Here is an 18,824-nt window from a genome sequence, read left to right as displayed (position 1 = left end):
GAGGAAGGAAGAGGTGGGGATAAAGAAGAGGAAGGAAGAGGTGGGGGATAAAGAAGAGGAAGGAAGGAAGGAAGGGGTGGGGATAAAGAAGAGGAAGGAAGAGGTGGGGGATAAAGATGAGGAAGGAAGAGGTGGGGGATAAAGATGAGGAAGGAAGAGGTGGGGGATGGGCACAGGGGCTTTTAAGGTACTTGTGAAAGTATTGAAGAGAGAGAGAAGGAGAGACATAGCAACCCATTTGGCACACACTGCTTGAATCAACATTGTTTCCACGCCATTTCAGTTCAAATATGCTGAACAAACAAGAAATAGACTTTGAATTGACATCTGTGCCGTGGGAATGGAATAGGCAAAAAAAGAGGGACCCAGAAAATTGCTATATTTTCATCTTCAATGAACAAATTCAACAGATGAAATGTCTCTGTATCCCTCCCTCTCTATTAGTCTCTCTCTACCTCTCTTTCCCCCCACTCTGTCCATCCCCATGGGAGTTAGCACAATAGAGGATAACAGCAGACTTATAACCAAACCACACAATCCAAACCTTTCATTAGGTTTGCTCACTGCTCCAGGGTGGCTTGACAGACACATGCACCTGACGGCACTCCAATAGAATTCACATTGGCCAATATACAGATCACCAGAAAATACCACAGTGTCACAGAGAATAGTACTGTTGGCATAACTCATGAAAGGTACAAACACACAGCTGTTCTTGTCTATTAATGTTCTGTATTACGTCATGTTTCATGTTTCATGTGGACCCCAGGAAGTGTAGCTGCTGCTTTCGCGACAGCTAATGGGGATCCTAATCAAATACAAAATACACACACGCAAGCCTACTTGAAGAGGTATTGACGACTTCCACTTTTTTTGTTATTGCCCTAGTTGACTGGTGGTGATGTTAAGTGGGTTATGATGAGAACTAAGGAGAACGTTGCTTAGCCAGGCCTGGCTCTCTAATCCACTTCTTCCCAACACATTATTCATTTATGCAGCTTGAACACACACACACACACACACACACACACAGCGAGGCCACCAACACACACACACACACACACACACAGCGAGGCCACCAACATACACACACACACACACACACAGGGAAGCCACCAACACACATACACACAGCGAAGGCACCCCAAGGTCATGCAACCCCGCGGCCACTCTCACCTGAGTCACCTGAGTTTACCCACCATCCTGATAACGGTCCTGATAACGGTCCTGATAACGTGCCCTATCCCTCCGCCACTGCTTGACTCCTAGTGTGGTCAGCAGGAGCATGACGTCAACAGGAGCATGCAGCTTTTCTTGGCCAATGTTCACATGTAAGAGTTGACAAAGATGTTGATCGCAATGTGACTTCCTGGATATCGTTTTGATGCCTTGAGGTGTTGTTTTAAACATGTTCTTATACTAAAAGAATGGTACCAATTCCCTTGATAGGAAAGTTGTGCTTTGTGTAGTGTAGCGAGGCAAACTCTTTGGTAAAAGACTGGTTCTCGGCTGATGGTTTTGTAGAAACTCTGACAGACATGATGAAAAGTTTGAGCATATCAACCAAGGCTAGACATATCCAACTGAGACAGTTATGCAACTGAAGAAGACAGGAACTGTGTCTACAGAGAGATTGCGGAAGCAGATTACTGGTATTCACCTTGCAAGATTGAGTGATGTCTCATGTATACAATACAGTCTATACGACCAACGTGTCTACGGTGTCTCTGTAGAAATGTGAACAGGGGTTTCAAGGACATAGTTAATGATAGCTTCTCCCCTGCAGCCAGAGGAGAAAGCGAACAAGCACAGTGTTTGAGTAACAATATGTCAGATGTAGCAGCGTTCACAGTGGTGGGGCATTTCAAACATATCAGCCAGCCGCTGTTCAATTTCACATAGAGTAGCAGTGGACACCTGGCGTGTGACACTCCACCCCACATTCAAATCACCTATAGCTGCACTGATCCAACAGAAAAAGCCAACAGAAAAAGCGAAGTCAAAATGGGGTCCCGGCAAGTCTTACAGAAGAAAGAGCGGAACTGTTGCTGCTTTGTTTGAGCGCTTTTGGGATTCATATTAGAGGTTGACCGATTCATTGCCGATTAATTAGGGCCGATTTCAAGTTTTCATAACAATCGGTATTCAGCATTTTTGGACGCCGATTATGACCAATTACATTGCACTCCAGACTGCGTGTGTCACGCCCTGACCGTAGAGATCCTTTTGTTCTCTATGTTTGTTTGGTCAGGGTGTGACTCGGTTGGGAAATTCTATGTTTTGTATTTCTTTGGGTTTGGCCGAGTGTTGTTCCCAATCAGAGGCTATCGTTGTCTCTGATTGGGAATCATACTTAGGTAGCCTTTTTTCCCAACTATGTTGTGGGATCTTGTCCTTGTATTGTTGCTGTTGAGCCCTACAAGGCTGTATTCTCTCTTTCTTGTTTTTCGGGTTATCATTAAAAAATATGATTAACCTACCCCACGCTGCATCTTGGTCCACTTCTTCAGACGAGCATTACAGCGTGGCAGGCTGACCACCTTTTACGCGAGTGCAGCAAGGAGCCAAGGTAAGTTGCTAGCTAGCATTAAACTTATCTTATAAAAAACAATCAATCTTAACATAATCACTTGTTAACTACACATGGTTAATGATATTACTAGTTTAACTTGCTTGTCCTGCGATTTATCATCGAATCACAGCCTACTTCGCCAAACGTGTGCTGATTTAACAAGCGCATTCACGAAAAAAAGCACTGTCGTTGCAACAATGTACCTAACCATAAACATCTATGCCTTTCTTAAAATCAATACACAAGTATATTTTTTGAAACCTACATATTCAGTTAAAAGAAATTCATGGTAACAGGCCATATTAACTAAGGAAATTGTGTCACTTCCCTAGCATTCTGTCAGGGTATGTGCAGCAGTTTGGGCCACCTGGCTCGTTGCGAACTGTGTGAAGGCCATTTATTCCTAACAAAGACCGTAATTAATTTGCCAGAATTGTACATAATTATGACATAACAATGAAGGTTGTGCTATGTAAAAGCAATTTTTGTTTTTTTTACACAATTTATTGTCCAAGCAGGCAGTCTACACAGCAAGGGCTTTTAATGGGTATTGAGTGCTATGGTCGGGCAGTATCCAGATTTTCACAACTCATACCATTCCTGTACCATACCGGGTTAATTTTTCTTTTGGGGGGCGGGGGGGGGGGTGCACAAAGCTAATTTAGGCAGCAGGGATGTTGATCCAGGAGGAGATTGATTGTCTCTGCTGTAACCAAGAAACGTGATCTTGCAAGCTAGCCACGTATCTAGCAACCAAATGCATAGCTGGAGCCCTGAGCTGGAGATCATTTATTTCTCCCTTTTTTTTACGCTGTTGAAAATCATACCGTTGGTATTTCAAAATATCGCGGTATAGGGTATATACGGTATAGTGTCCAAGCCTATTGAGCGTGTCTCTCGAAAACAGGTGGTGTTGACGTCTTTATGGAACCGCATGACAGCTCACTTTGATATTGTTTCGATTACGCAATAGAAGTTGACTAATGCAACTGGATTTAACAAATCGACCCGGTGCCAAAATGTACTCATTCCAAACCTTGTGAAGTAAATACAACACACTACATTCTGGTAATACTTTGCAAATGAATATGAACAGCAAAATGGACATTGCACTTCACAAGACAGGTTCAAAATGGGACTCTCCTTCTGTCTGGTACACTCCAATGACAGATATTGAGCAGCAGATTGTCAGAGAGGTGGACAAAAAGCTTTGTTCACAACACCCATGTATTTTCCTGTCACTCAAACATGCTAGGCTGTCCATTGACCATCCAGATGATTGGTAAATACCAGACCTGTGTCAAATAGGAATAAATTCATGAATTTGTATGTCTGATGTTGTGACTATATTAGGTTTCTCTTTTTTGTTGTGGAATCTCTTTGAACGCAGTGCAATTTCTGTATATAATAGACACTTCTGTGAAAACACACAATAAAATACTATCTAAACTAATCAAAATATTTGAATACTTTCTTATACTTTAGAGTTGCTGTTGGTTAGGTGTGTCTGGCACAATGGAATAGTCCCAAAAGTACAAACCTCAATCTTTCTAATCGAAATATTTGAATACTTTCTTATACTTTAGAGTTGCTGTTGGTTAGGTGTGACTAGTACAATGGAATAGTCCCAAAAGTACAAACCTCAATCTTGTTTGATCCAGAGTTTTACGTTAAAGAGGTTTAACAACAAAGCCAGTGGGATATTTAGGGGCCATAAACGCTTGTCGTAAATGGAGACATACGCAAAGCACTTAATGCCGTATTATATGCTTAGAAATCATGTATTACGCTTGGAGCTACAGCAACAGACTCTGGAGGGGCAGTGGGGTTTGATCCAAAATAACATTAATGAAATGAAAACAAACTTTGGGGACATCCGGTAGCAAATCTAATCGTGCTTTGAGCTAAAGAACTTCATTGGGACTTGAAGATTGAATCTGAAGTTTACCGTAACACCATTGAAACTTGTAATGTGCATACATGAAAAGACATGAATTTGATAGTGCACAAATGGCTTGTAGACATTATATAGCTTTTACACCAGACTCTATAATCGGACTCTGTGATATAGACATACAGTACATTTGGAAAGCATTCAGACCCTTTGACTTTTTCCACATTTGGTTACGTTGCAGCCGTATTCTAAAATGGAGGAAATGGTTTTTTCTTCCTCGTCAATCTACACATACAGTACCAGTCAAAAGTTTGGACAAATCAAATCAAAGTTTATTGGTCACGTGCACCGAATACAACAGCTTACTTACAGGATCTAACCAATAGTGCAAAAAAGGTATTAGGTGAACAATAGGTAAGTAAAGCAATAAAAACAACAGTAAAAAAGACAGTGAAAAATAACAGTAGCGAGGCTATATACAGTAACGAGGCTATAACAGTAGTGAGGCTGCATAGTCGGGCTGATTGAGGTAGTAGCTACATGTAGGTATGGTTAAAGTGACTATGCATATATGATCAACAGAGAGTAGCATAAAAGAGGGCTTGGCAGGTGGTGGGTGGCGGAACACAATGCAGGGAGCCCGTTTAGCCAATGTGCTGGGGCACTGGTTGGTCGGGCCAATTGAAGGTAGTATGTACATGAATGTATAGTTAAAGTGACTATGCATATGTGATAAACAGAGAGTAGCAGCAGTGTAAAAGAAGGGTTGGGGGGTAGCCATTTCAACTGGGTAGCCAGCCCTAGTCCAGGTAGCCATTTGACTACCTGTTCAGGAGTCTTATGGCTTGGAGTTAAACACTGTTGAGAAGTCTTTTTGTCCTAGACTTGGCACTCCAGTACCGCTTGCCATGTGGTAGTAGAGAGAACAGTCTATGACTGGGGTGGCTGGGGTCTTTGACAATTTTTAGGGCAATCCTCTGACACCGCCTGGTGTAGAGGTCCTGGATGGCAGGCAGCTTAGCCCCAGTGATGAACTGGGCCGTATGCACTACCCTTTGTAGTGCCTTGTGGTCGGAGGCCGAGCAATTGCCGTACCAGGAAGTGATGCTCTCGATGTTGCAGCTGTAGAACCTTTTGAGGATCTGAGGACCCATGCCAAATAATTGTAGTTTCCTGAGGGGGAATAGGCATTGTCGTGCCCTCTTCACGACTGTCTTGGTGTGTTTGGACCATTGTAGTTCGGTGATGTGGACACAAAGGAACTTAAATCTCTCAACCTGTTCCACTACAGCCCAGTCGATGAGAATGGGGGCGTGCTCGGTCCTCCTTTTCCTGTAGTCCACAATCATCTCCTTAGTCTTGGCTACGTTGAGGGATAGGTTGTTATTCTGGCACCACCCAGCCAGGTCTCTGACCTCCTCCCGATAGGCTGTCTTGTTGTTGTCGGTGATCAGGCCTACCACTGTTGTGTCGTCAGCAAACTTAATGATGGTGTTGGAGTCGTGCCTGGCCATGCAGTCGTGGGTGAAAAGGGAGTACAGGAGGGGACTGAGCACGCACCCCTGAGGGGCCCCCGTGTTGAGGATCAGCGTGGCAGATGTGTTGCTACCTACCCTCACCACCTGGGGGCGGCCCGTCAGGAAGTCCAGGATCCAGTTGTAGAGGGAGGTGTTTAGTCCCAGGATCCTTAGCTTAATGATAAGCTTTGAGGGTACTATGGTGTTGAACACTGCGCTGTAGTCAATGAATAGCATTCTCAGGTAGGTGTTCCTTTTGTCCAGGTGGGAAAGGGCAGTGTGGTGTGCAATAGAGATTGCATCATCTGTGGATCTGTTTGGGCGGTATGCAAATTGGAGTGGGTCTAGGGTTTCTGGGACAATGGTGTTGATGTGAGCCATCACCAGCCTTTCAAAGCACTTCATGGCTACGCACATGAGTTCTACGGGTCTGTAGTCATTTAGGCAGGTTGCCTTCGTGTTCTTGGGCACAGCGACTATGGTGGTCTGCTTGAAACATGTTGCTATTACAGACTCAATCAGGGACATGTTGAAAATGTCAGTGCCAGTTGGTCAACACACGCTAGGAGCACACGTCCCGGTAATCCGTCTGGCCCCACAGCCTTGTGTATGTTGACCTGTTTAAAGGTCTTACTCATGTCGGCTACGGAGAGCGTGATCACACAGTCGTCCGGAACAGCTGATGCTCTCATTCATGCCTCAGTGTTGCTTGCCTCGAAGCGAGCATAGAAGTGATTTAGCTCGTCTGGTAGACTCGTGTCACTGGGCAGCTCGCGGCTGTAGTCTGTCTCGCCTTTGTAGTCTGTAATAGTTTGCAAGCCCTGCCACATATGACGAGCGTCGGAGCCGATGTAGTACGATTCAATCTTAGCCCTGTATTGACGCTTTGCCTGTTTGATGGTTCATCGTAGTGCATAGCTTGTTTTCTTTTAAGCTTCCGGGTTAGAGTCCCACACCTTGAAAGCGGCAGCTCTACCCTTTAGCTCAGTGTGAATGTTGCCTGTAAATGGCTACCCGGTTGAAAGAATGCCAAGAGTGTGCAAAGCTGGCCTCTCAGGTGGCGCAGTGGTCTAAGGCACTGCATCACAGTGCTAGCTGTGCCACCAGAGATTCTTGGTTCGGGCCCAGGCTCTGTCGCAGCCGGCCGCAACCGTGAGGCCCATGGGGCGGCGCACAATTGGCCCAGCACTGTCCGGGTTAGGGAGGGTTTGGCTGGCAAGGATATCCTTGTCTCATCGCAAACTAGCGACTCGTGTGTCGGGCCGGGCGCAGTGCACGCTGACCAGGTCACCAGGTGTACAGTGTTTCCTCCTACACATTGGTGTGGCTGGCTTCCGGGTTGGATGTGCATTGTGTCAAGAAGCAGTGCGGCTAGGTTGTGTTTCGGAGGACGCATGGCTCTCGACCTACGCCTCTCCCGAGTCCGTGCGGGAGTTGCAGCGATGAGACAAGACTGTAACTACCAATTGGGGAGGGAAAAGGGGTTAAAAAGTGTGCAAAGCTGTCATTAAAGGCAAAGGTTGGATACTTTGAAGAAGCTCAATAAAATACATTTTGATTTGTTTAACACTTTTTGGGTTACTACATGATTCCATATGTGTTATTTCATAGTTTTGATGTCTTCACTATTATTCTACAATGTAGAAAATAGTAAAAATAAATTAAAAAATTGGAATGAGTAGGTGTGCCCAAACTTTTGACTGGTACTGTAATACCCCATCATGACAAAGCAAAACTGGTTTTTAGAAATATTACCAAATTTCTTGAAACAAAATGGAAATATCACATTTACATAAGTAATCAGACCATTTACTCAGTACTTTGTTGAAGCACCTTTGGCTGACGCTACAAGTTTGGCACACCTGTATTTGGGGAGTTTCTCTCATTCTTCTCTGCAGATCCTCTCAAGCTCTGTCAGGTCATAGTGAAGGAAGTGTTCTCATGAGGGTAAACACAGAAAACTTTCCATTCCACATCAGAGACAGAAAAACACAATCTGAGGATATTATACTTTTTTTTTTTGCATGCACAAATCATTTCAAAGTAACTTTATATGAAGTTATGTGGTTATGATTGTTGCCCTTGTGAGGTAACTAAGGGATCTGGGAGTGATGTCTAATGTATTTACAGCCAGGAAAGCCATGATGCATACCCCATAAGACATGCCACCAGAGGTCTCTTCACAATCCCCAAGTCCAGAACAGGTGCACAGTACTACATAGAGACATGACTACATTGAACTCTATTCCACATCAGGTAACTGATGCAAGCAGTAGAATCAGATTTTGAAAAACAGGTAAAAATACCAGTGGTGTAAAGTACTTAAGTTAAAAGACTTTAAAGTACTACTTAAGTCGTTTTTGGGGGTATCTGTCTTTTACTATTTATATTTTTGACAACTTTTACTTCACTATAATGTACTCTTTACTCCATACATTTTCCCTGACACCCAAGAGTACTCGTTACATTTTGAATGCTAAGCAGGAAAAGGGTCCAATTCGCACATTATCAAGAGAACATCCCTGGTCATCTCTACTGCCTCTAATCTGGCGGACTCACTAAACACAAAAGCGTTCTGGTGCCATCTGGTTTGCATAATATAAGGAATTTGAAGTGAAGTTTACTTTTGATGCTTATAGTATAATTAAAACCAAATACTTTTACTCAAGTAGCATTTTACTGGGCGACTTTCACTTTTACTTGAGTCATTTTCTATTAAGATATCTTTACTTTAAAAAAATAAATAATGGGGAGTGGCGCTTCACATCTATTTTCAGGTCTCTCCAGAGATGTTGTATTGGGTTCAAGTATGAGCTCTGGCTGGGCCACTCAAGGATTTTCAGAGACTTCTCCCGAAGCCACTCCTGTGTTGTCTTGACTGCGTGCTCAGTGTCATTGTCCTGTTGGAAGGTGAACATTCACCCCAGTCTGAGGTCCTGAGTGCTCTGGAGCAGGTTTTCCATCAAGGATCTCCCTGTACTTTGCTCCGTTCATCTTTCCCTTGATCCTGACTAGTTTCCCAGTCCCTGCCACTGAAAAACATCCCCAAAGCATGATGCTGCCACTACCATGCTTCACCGTAGGGATGGTGCCAAGTTTCCTCCAGCTTGGCATTCAGGCCAAAGAGTACAATCTTGGTTTCATCAGACCAGAGAATCTTGTTTCTCATGGTCTGAGTCTCTTTAAGGGCCTTTTGGCAAACTCCAAGCTGGCTGTCATGTGCCTTTTACTGAGGACTGGCTTCCGTCTGGCCACTCTACCATAAAGGCCTGTTTGGTGGAGTGCTGCAGGGATGGTTATCCTTCTGGAAGGTTCCCCCATCTCCACAGAGAAGGTCTGGAGCTCTGTCAGAGTGACCATCGGGTTCTTGGTCACCTACCTGACCAAGAACCTTCTTCCCCGATTGCTCAGTTTGGCCGGGTGGCAAGCTCTAGGAAGAGTCTTGGTGGTTCCAAACCTTCCATTTAAGAATGGGGACCTGCAAAAATGTTTTGGTACCCTTCCCCAGATATTGTGCCTCAACACAATCCTGTCTCGGAGCTCTACGGACAATTCCTTGAAACTCATGGCTTGAATTTTGCTCTGACATGCAAGGTCAAATGTGACCTTTATATAGACAGGTGTGTGCCTTTCCAAACCATGTCCAATCAATTGAATTTACCACAGGTGTACTCCAATCAAGTTGTAAACACATCTTAAGGAAGATCAACAAGATGTATCTACCTGAGCTCAATTTCGAGTTTAATAGTAAAGTATCTGAATACTTATCTAAATAAGGTATTTCTGTTTTGTATTTATTAAAACATTTGCAAAAATTATAAAAACCTATTTTCACTTTGTCATTATGGGTAATTGTGTGTAGATTAATGAGGACATGTTTGTTTTCATCCATGTTAGAATTAAGCTGTAATGTAACAAAATGTTGAAAAAGTCAAGGGATCTGAAAATATTCCTGAATGCACTTTACATGTATGTCATGTCTTCAAGTTCTCTGTTCCCAAGATGTACTGTCTGTTACAACCTGAATGATGAATTGAATTGAATGACTTGCCCTCAACCACACACAACATGACAAGTAAACACTGTTGTTGTGCCTGGAGTACTACAAACACACACACAAGCGTGTGCGTGCGTGCATGTAGCGTCTATACAAAACTTTGGCACACAAACAACATTCTGCTTCTGAAAGGATGGAAAACAATGCAACATCGCTGGGTTGAGAGAGAGTGCTTCAGATCAGAGTTCAATGTGCAGTCACACACACACACACACTCTCCTGCGGCACAGCCATTCTGTTCGCTGGCAGAGGGGCAGGCCACATGGGCAGATAGACCTAGAAAGTACAAAAGAAAAGTTTCTGTGTCAATCAATATGGCCGCCATGAGGTATGCGATTTGCCAATGTAGGGTTTCTCCTTTTCTTTGGCTTGAATAGAAGGACAGGCACCATCTTTGGGAACTGGGCTGAGAAATTGCAAACGCTCCTGAAAGGCATGAACCTAAGGATACAGGGAAATCGGGTGGCTGGCCTGCTTAAGGGATGTTAGTACTCGCCAAATGCTGTTGTGGAAACAGTGTTAAGAGAGATACATCATTTTTTTCACGTGACTCACGTGAAAAAAGCCTGTGACATACGTCCATTATTGATGACATCATACAAAGCCAATTATTGTTGTGTAGAAAGTTGACAAAAGACTGAATGGATATTAATGTCAATGTACTGTAAATGGTTTCATAGAAAGCAAATATTCTAACTAGGGTTGGGCGGTATTTCATACCTTCATACCGTTCCTGTACCATACCAGGGTATACGGTATTGCCAGCAGTGCAGACAGGGGGCGCTATTTCTTTCCAAGCATAAACATTTAATTAAATTAATATAAAAGCAAGGCAGCGGGGATCTTAATCGAGGACGGGATTAATTGTCTCGGCTGTAACCAAGACGCTTGATCTAGCAAGTTAGCCACTTAGCCAGCAAGTTAGCAAACCAAATGCCTAGCTGGAGACCTAAACTGGAGATAATTGATTTGGTACATCTTAGATACTTAACATATTGTTAGTTTTAAGCAGTGCTACTTCAGCTACTCTGAACTGGGAAAAAAACGGCTTCATATCAATAGTCTAAAGTTGCTTCCTCGACTTGTCTCCTTTCCTTCATCTGCACTGATGTGAATGGGCTGGGCTGGACTGGACAGGTGAAGCAGTTTAATAATTCGGGACTACAATTAGGACTTTCAAACCAGTGCAAATGAAGGACATGAGACAAGGAGTTGGCGTCACTTTAGACTGTTGAGATGCAGCCATTATTGATTCAGAAGAAGGAGAAGGAACCGTGTCAGACTGTTGAGATGAACAGAGAGACTGCACTTGATAAATCAATTGAACTCTGTGCACTTACATTTAAATGAATCGGACCTCAAAGATCAAAGATGTGCTCCCTAAATAAGTATCTGTGTTTGTCACAGACTGGGCAGCATAAAATGTCATCAAACTTGTAATATCACATTTAAAAATATATATATATATTTTCTCTGCACCTGACGGTATCTTCGATTCTATTTACTGCATAAACTATTAAAAGCTCATATCCAGGACACAGCGATTGTGCAATTTGGTGTATGTTTTTTCAACTGGAAGTGATTAGAAGGATAAATAAAGATAGAGAGGGGGGTGGGACGAGAAATTACAGGAAGTCTTTATAATAACCATATTCATCACATTAGGGGGAGGGCCTTCATTTGACTGGCACAAATCCATTTGGCTTAATTCACAAAACAAATCCTCTGCGTTTGACATTATTTCTAGGCTGTGACAAACAAACGCAACTAATAACATGAAACATCAAAGAAAATAAAACTAATTTGGGGGGTAAAAAAATTAGTGATTTAGCTAGATAGACATTCCAGTAAACGATAAAGCACTCAAATATATCTACAATGTGGGCTCGTCTAGAATTCCAATCTGTCATTGAATGGCCAGAGCGGCACCGGAGCGCAAAGCATGTCCACTTGGTATTTGGGGAACACACCAGTCTGTAATAATGTAGGACAAAATGTATATTTTCTCAACAGCCTAACTTCTATCTGGCGCACATATTATCTGTAGCTTATCAAATCACGATGTACTTCGTTTTTATGATGTGTATATTATTGCGTTTTCTCACACAATAATGCCATAGGTTCTTATCACAGGGTTACAGCAGTACAGTACTTCGGAATATAATCACTGGAATATAATCACCCAAACAAAACGTTAAATAATCACGCCACGGTACAACACCATAACGAATTTAAGATATCCACACTACACGACATACAACATTATCCCATAAACAACATTATGCTACATTATATAATATCTGGTGTTAATGGGCTTGTCGAGACACAGCAGCCCCACTCCGATCCCAATTCATAAAACCGACGTGCGCACGTGACGCATGTTCCGTCGCCTAATCCAAATGTCCCATTGAAAAATAAAACGGATAGTACAAGACGTTCTCATTCAACTTCCAAGTTTAGTTACATGCTATTGATATGATGTGAAACGCAATCCCCAGCTAAGCATGCCGAGGCTGTGGCGCAAATGTTTCCTAAAATACACTGCTGTCCATCCTGTAGTCTCTCCTGAGTGGCTTCGGGCGGCGCGTGTCAATCAATCCCCGCGAATCTATTTTTCATTCTTGGAAGAGCCTCATTCGTTGACACTTTCTATTTATTATTTCATCTTTGCTCGCTCGGAGATTAAACAGAGAAGTGTTTAGTTAGACATGGTTATTCGGTCTGGTCAGAGCAGTTTGCGCGTCCATAGAATTATAATACGAGGGCGATAATCTAACTTTCATGACATGCCGATTTAGCCTATATAAAACCTACCGGTATATAACATACATTGTTTGGGGTATAGCATCATAAGGTATAAAATCAGGCTACCAACATTGACATGGAATCCTCTATAACGCTCGGGTAGCTACCTCCAAATGGCACCGGGACATTACTTTCACCGTAGCTTTAAACCCAAGCTAAATTAATTGGGTTAGACCAATGCGCTTTATTAATATTCATCGATATATGTAGTACGCCTATCACAATTTCTGAATCCCAAATTAGCATACTTTTCTTGTTCATTTCGACAATTGCGCGCGAAGTGTACACAGCTTTACCCAAACGCAGGTCTATTGTTGTCATATTTCGGACTCAAATGTATCAAAACAATAATGTTGTGTCAATTACAACACTTTGAAACTTGTTTATAAACACAATACAATACTTTGGCTCCTCCGACCTCATGCACAATATTACCCACCTGCATTCCTTAGCTTCTTATTCCGGTAGACAGAGAATATCACCAAAAGGTTGCCCAAAATATCAACCACTATAGTGAATATGAGGAAGCACCCCAAAGTTGTAGTAACCCACGGAGGGCGATTCAGCACTTCCTCGTACGGGTCCAGCGACGACCTGTTCAGATAAGACCCATTGATAATCATTGTATATTTTGTAACTTTTCCAATTAGCGAAGTAAACGTGCCGCCCTTCCCATAAAATGTAGTCTACATTTTGGATACAGGGATGCCGTGGTATTCTCCCGTGGCTTTCCTCCTCTCCATATTGCCCGTTTATAGCTCCCGTAGACAAACTTCTGTTTATCCTTCTAGTCACAATGCTCGCGTGTCAGAGTCTACACGTACATGGCTATATGTGTACGCATCACATTGTTGGTATGTGACATTCAGAGGCAACTCCAAACCTTCCCATGTTAACATTGTGTTATTACAGTGAGCCTGTCGTGGGTGGTGACGGGTAAGTGGTAGCCTAATGCTGCCTCTCAGCGCCCGAAAGAGGGAAAAACAGTGGACGACACGCGGCGGCACTCCTTTTTTTCCCGGGTTTGTTTTGAAGCCTGGCTGCGAGCTCTCCTCGCAATTATTGCTTTGCTTCCAGCGACTCGTTCATTTATTCATGCGTTCGTTCGTTGATCATTATTTCTGAGGAATGGTTCATATTTTATCCATTCCCACATCGATGTACTCACACTTAAAGAAGCAGATAGCATGCACCTTTTATAACATGCCGATATAAGGATGTTGACTAGCCTATGGCATTATTAAAATGATCCTAATGATTATGCTTAATATCAATTATTGGAATTGATTCCAATTACTATGTTAGAGAAAGTACTATTTATTCAAATAACATATTTACAATTGTTATGGAGAGACAGAAAGATTTAGACAGATGTATGGATGTAAATCCAGATGATATGTTAGATCACAATATATAGGTCAGGATGAGAGAATATAATGGCATGTGCATCTCTCTCTCTCTCTCTCTCTCTCTCTCTCTCTCTCTCTCGCTCTCGCTCTCTCTCTCTCTCGCTCTCGCTCTCTCTCTCTCTCTCTCTCTCGCTCTCTCTCTCGCTCTCTCTCGCTCTCTCTCTCTCTCGCTCTCTCTCTCTCTCTCTCTCTCTCTCTCTCTCTCTCTCTCTCTCTCTGTGTGTATGTGTTGCAAAGCAGAATCCACATGATTACTACCACAGAATATCAAGATAAACTACAAACTCTGACATAGAAATATGAATTGCATCTCAAATGGCACCCCATGCACTAGTTCTGCTCAAGGCTCATTGAGATCTGGTCAAAAGTAGTGCACTATATGGGAATGTGCAGACTTAAAGAGACAGGTTGAGGAGACTGCTTGTAGCTGAGCTGGGGAAGTATAGTGGAAGTGACTCGAAACGGCAACACGCGGTTAGGTTACGTTTATTTTACCAAAGGAAACTGCGCCCCTGCGACCTATAAGTACATTTATGATCGCTTTATTCTGCACAAATGCCCACACACACGCACGTACAAGCACACACACACAAATGTCAGCACATGGCAGCTACTTTACACTTCCACCTCCCCTTATATACACACGCACACGCTGTTGAGGGGTTGTCACCCAAACCTCCTCTGCCATGCGAACGCAACTTTAATGTGGAGACATCCCACTAATATGTCTGCTGTGAGTATGGCAGTTCATTAAAAAGGTTGTTTGGGCTATATTCTCTCTCTCTCTCTCTCTCTCTCTCTAATTCTCTCTCCCCTTCTGTCTTTCATTCACTCTCTTTCCCTCCAGCTCTCCCTCTCCCCATTATCCTTCTGTGTGTGTGTGTGTGTGCGTGCGTGTGTGTGTGTGTGTGTGTGTCTCAGTGAGTGAGTCCAGATGCCGTGAGCCAGACCACCGACTCAAAATAGTCTGTCTCACAGTAGAAGGTAGGTCCATCTGTTCAAATTACCTTTATAATCAACCCAGAACATCAGCAGTTTGTGTGTTGGATTAACGTTGTTAAGGGCTAATTCCAAACCCTAGGCTCTAGGCTTGGTTATTGTCAGCATATTTATCCTTTACATTTACATTTAACATTTAAGTCATTTAGCAGACGCTCTTATCCAGAGCGACTTACAAATTGGTGCGTTCACCTTAAGACATCCAGTGGAACAGCCACTTTACAATAGTGCATCTAAATCTTTTAAGGGGGGTGAGAAGGATTACTTTATCCTATCCTAGGTATTCCTGAAAGAGGTGGGGTTTCAGGTGTCTCCGGAAGGTGGTGATTGACTCCGCTGTCCTGGCGTTGTGAGGGAGTTTGTTCCACTGTCAAAGGTATATATATGTATTCCACCATTGGGAATACAAGAAAATACAAAAAATACTTTAATACAAGTAAATTAGGCTCCTAATTATCAGACTGATTACCGCTCCATTATCATTCTGGAAGAGATACCATTGAAGCCGTTTTGCCCGAGTGTTGTTGCAGAAAAACCTATTTTGAAAGTAATTGGATCATATTCAACCAGTCAGAAAACAGATGCCACAGCGCCGCATTTTGCAGAAGTAAAACCAGCACTTGTCGTCTTTGCAGAGAAAGGCACATCGAGTACCAAGACATAAACCAACTGGGTCTCACAGTCTCACGTCAGAATTAGACGTTCGTCCAACTTTCTCAAACATCAACTTTCAAAGTATATTATTGTAGTGTTTAAGGTTAAGTTTAGGCATTAGCTCAGAGTTTTTAAGGTTAGGGTTTAAGTTGAGGCGTTATCCCCCAAAATCTTAAAGTTAGGCATTAAACTCAGCATGGTTAAGGTAAGGGTTGAGGTTTGGGATAGGCTTGAAAAAAAATCTCAAAAACAACTTTCTATCGCTGGATTCGAACTTGCAACCTTTGGAATCAGAGGCAGATGCTTAGCAAAACGCCCTAGCAAAACAAAAACCCAATTTAAGTTAACTGCACTCACGGTTGCCCCTAGTGGCCGGTTTCCACATCATCTCCCGACGTCCTTGGACATGGATGGACGTTGAATACTGACTTGCATCCTGATGACCTGGCTGCAAAAGCATTTTAGCTAACATAGCTATCTACTTACTGCCTTGGCTTCAGCCAAGAAATGCCAACTGAACTAAAGCCCAATGGTGCCTGTCAACAGTAGCGCTTCGCGTTTCGCCATCAACTAAACCACCCCCATAGTTCATCAAAGGACGCTGATTGGTCCGACAAAACGGTGAGCGCACCAAGCTCACATCTTCCACCCATAGCCAGATGTAAACCGTGTTGCAAAACAGAATGTAAACCCGTAAGACTTCTGGGTGGTTATAGGTTACAGGCTAGTCTCATTAAGATCAAATCTATTTAGCAAAAGCCACTTGTTCACGATAGCAGCAGCTTCATTTTGACATCTTGTTCATAGGGCTATATAGAAACAATTTGATTGATTGATTGATTGAGCACTACTCAAGTAATTCAGTTTGGACGGGACAGGGCTTTGTCCCAAATGGCACCCTATACCCGATATAGTGCACTACTTTTGACCAGAGCCCTGAAGTGCACAAAAGGGAACAGGGCGCTGTTTGCGATGCAAACACTGTGTCTGACCCAGCACGGCTACTATATGAGGCTACTTTGTATGTCCACCATGCTTTTTTAGCTTGTCAAAAAATGTTAACATATTGCCCTGAAAGCCAATATGAAGTTAGACCCATTACCACCTGTCATAAGGTTGTAATGTGTCCATGTGTGGTAGTAAAAAATATTATCCAGACTAAATTGTTAGTGAACCAGGAATAGACTTGAGTTAAGTTGAAGAGAGGGCAAAGGTCACTCCAAGAAAACATGGCCCCTGCATGATACACACACACACATAGTCAGGCACGGGTTCACGTTCGCACACGCACACGTCCAGACACAGTTGTCCCAGCGTCGTCAGGGTTTGGCCGGGGTAGGACAGTCATTGTAAGTAACAATTTGTCCTTAACTGACCTGCCTAGTTAAATAAAGGTTACATTACAAATAATAAATGACCCCGGAATGCTGTGTGGTCAGAAACGTGCTTTCCCCATCCTAATGAGCACTTCCACAGGTTTCCCTCCTGCTGAACTTATCCTTCTGTGGACTGAGTCCCTGTTTGTCTGATGTTTAATTGTGCGTGCATCCGAACCACCACATAGTTTATGTCAGTTCTCATTGGACATGATCCTCAGTTATCTGAACCATGAGAGGTCAGATGTGTGTGTGATGTGTGTGTGTGTGTGTGTGTGTGTGTGTGTGTGTGTGTGTGTGTGTGTGTGTGTGTGTGTGTGTGTGAATGTGGACATCTTCTTCAGTTCGACATCTGCCTCATCCTTGTTTTGATCGGACATTCTGTAGTGGTTGCTTCCGGCCTTAAGCCAGCACCCAAGGTTTCTTATTACATTCATGGTACCTTCGACTCTCTTACAACCCTACCCCTATGTTTTACTGCTTAATCTCATGATACACTACAGACAGAGAGAAGAAGAGAGGGGGGAGATATATTTACTGTTTGTTTATTTCACTTTTGTTCATCCATTCCACTTGCTTTGGCAATGTGAACATATATCTCCCATTCCAATAAAGCCCCTTGAATTGAATTGATTTGAGAGAGGGAGGCAGAGAGGGAGGAGAGCTAGAAGGAGGGAGAGAGAGAGTGCAAGAGAGAGAGATAGAGATGTAGGGAGGGGAGAGAATGAGAGAGGGGAGAGAGAGAGAGATTCTGAGTTTTGAGACCCTTTGACAATTTTGTGATCTGTTGAGTTTTCTATCATCCTCTTTGGGTCTGATACTGGCCAACCAAACCCAAACACCCCCCCCCAAAAAAAAAAAAAAAAAAAAAAACTTTTTCGGACAATAGAGAATGAGTGGGGAAACCAATGCATCCAAACTTTTTAGTCCAAACAAGAATCCTAGTCACAGTGGAAGTGAATCTCACAAAGCAACCCTAAAACAAAAAAACAGAATCATACACATTGTCACACTCTGACCATAGTTTGCGTTGTTTGTTTCTATGTTTTGTTTGGTCAGGGTGTGATATGAGTGGGCATTCTATGTTGTATGTCTAGTTTGTCTGTTTCTATGTGTTTGGCCTGATATGGTTCTCAATCAGAGGCAGGTGTTTGTCGTTGTCTCTGATTGGGAACCATATTTAGGTAGCCTGTTTTGTATTGTGGGGTGTGGGTGATGGTTCCTGTTTCCAGTGTTACTGTGTTGGTATTCACGTTACGGGACTGTTTCGTCTTTGTTGTCGGTTCATTGTTTTTGTTCGTTGTTTAAGTATCCCATTAAAAATGTATAATCATCACGCTGCATTTTGGTCCTCCTCTCTTTCTCCCGAAGACGATCGTTACACACATGGTTCTGCTGCGTTACCAATCACTAATAAATCTATGGTTTGAATCAAATACAAAAAGGCACTGAAGTGAGCAGAGACGTAAGGGAAACACACTACACACACCTCTGAATGAATGAGAGCAAGAGAGAAGGGGGGGGGCAGACAGAACAAAGAC

At 43.0% G+C, this 18,824-nt stretch overlaps 1 protein-coding gene across 1 annotated transcript in view; it reads right to left on the bottom strand.

Annotated features, from left to right (window-relative positions):
* Window positions 1–13,700, bottom strand: part of LOC115145795 (melatonin receptor type 1A-A) — a 58,181-nt gene extending 44,481 nt beyond the window's left edge. The window contains exon 1 of the mRNA XM_029687328.2: window positions 13,285–13,700. Within this exon, the coding sequence (XP_029543188.1) occupies window positions 13,285–13,468 (184 nt within the window). The 5' untranslated portion in view covers window positions 13,469–13,700. The remainder of the gene's footprint in view (window positions 1–13,284) is intronic.
* Between the last annotated feature and the right edge of the window lie 5,124 nt (window positions 13,701–18,824).

The sequence above is a fragment of the Oncorhynchus nerka genome, linkage group LG18, assembly GCF_034236695.1.
Source record: "Oncorhynchus nerka isolate Pitt River linkage group LG18, Oner_Uvic_2.0, whole genome shotgun sequence".
NCBI lineage: Eukaryota > Metazoa > Chordata > Actinopteri > Salmoniformes > Salmonidae > Oncorhynchus > Oncorhynchus nerka.
This window is presented reverse-complemented; position numbering and strand designations above follow the sequence as displayed.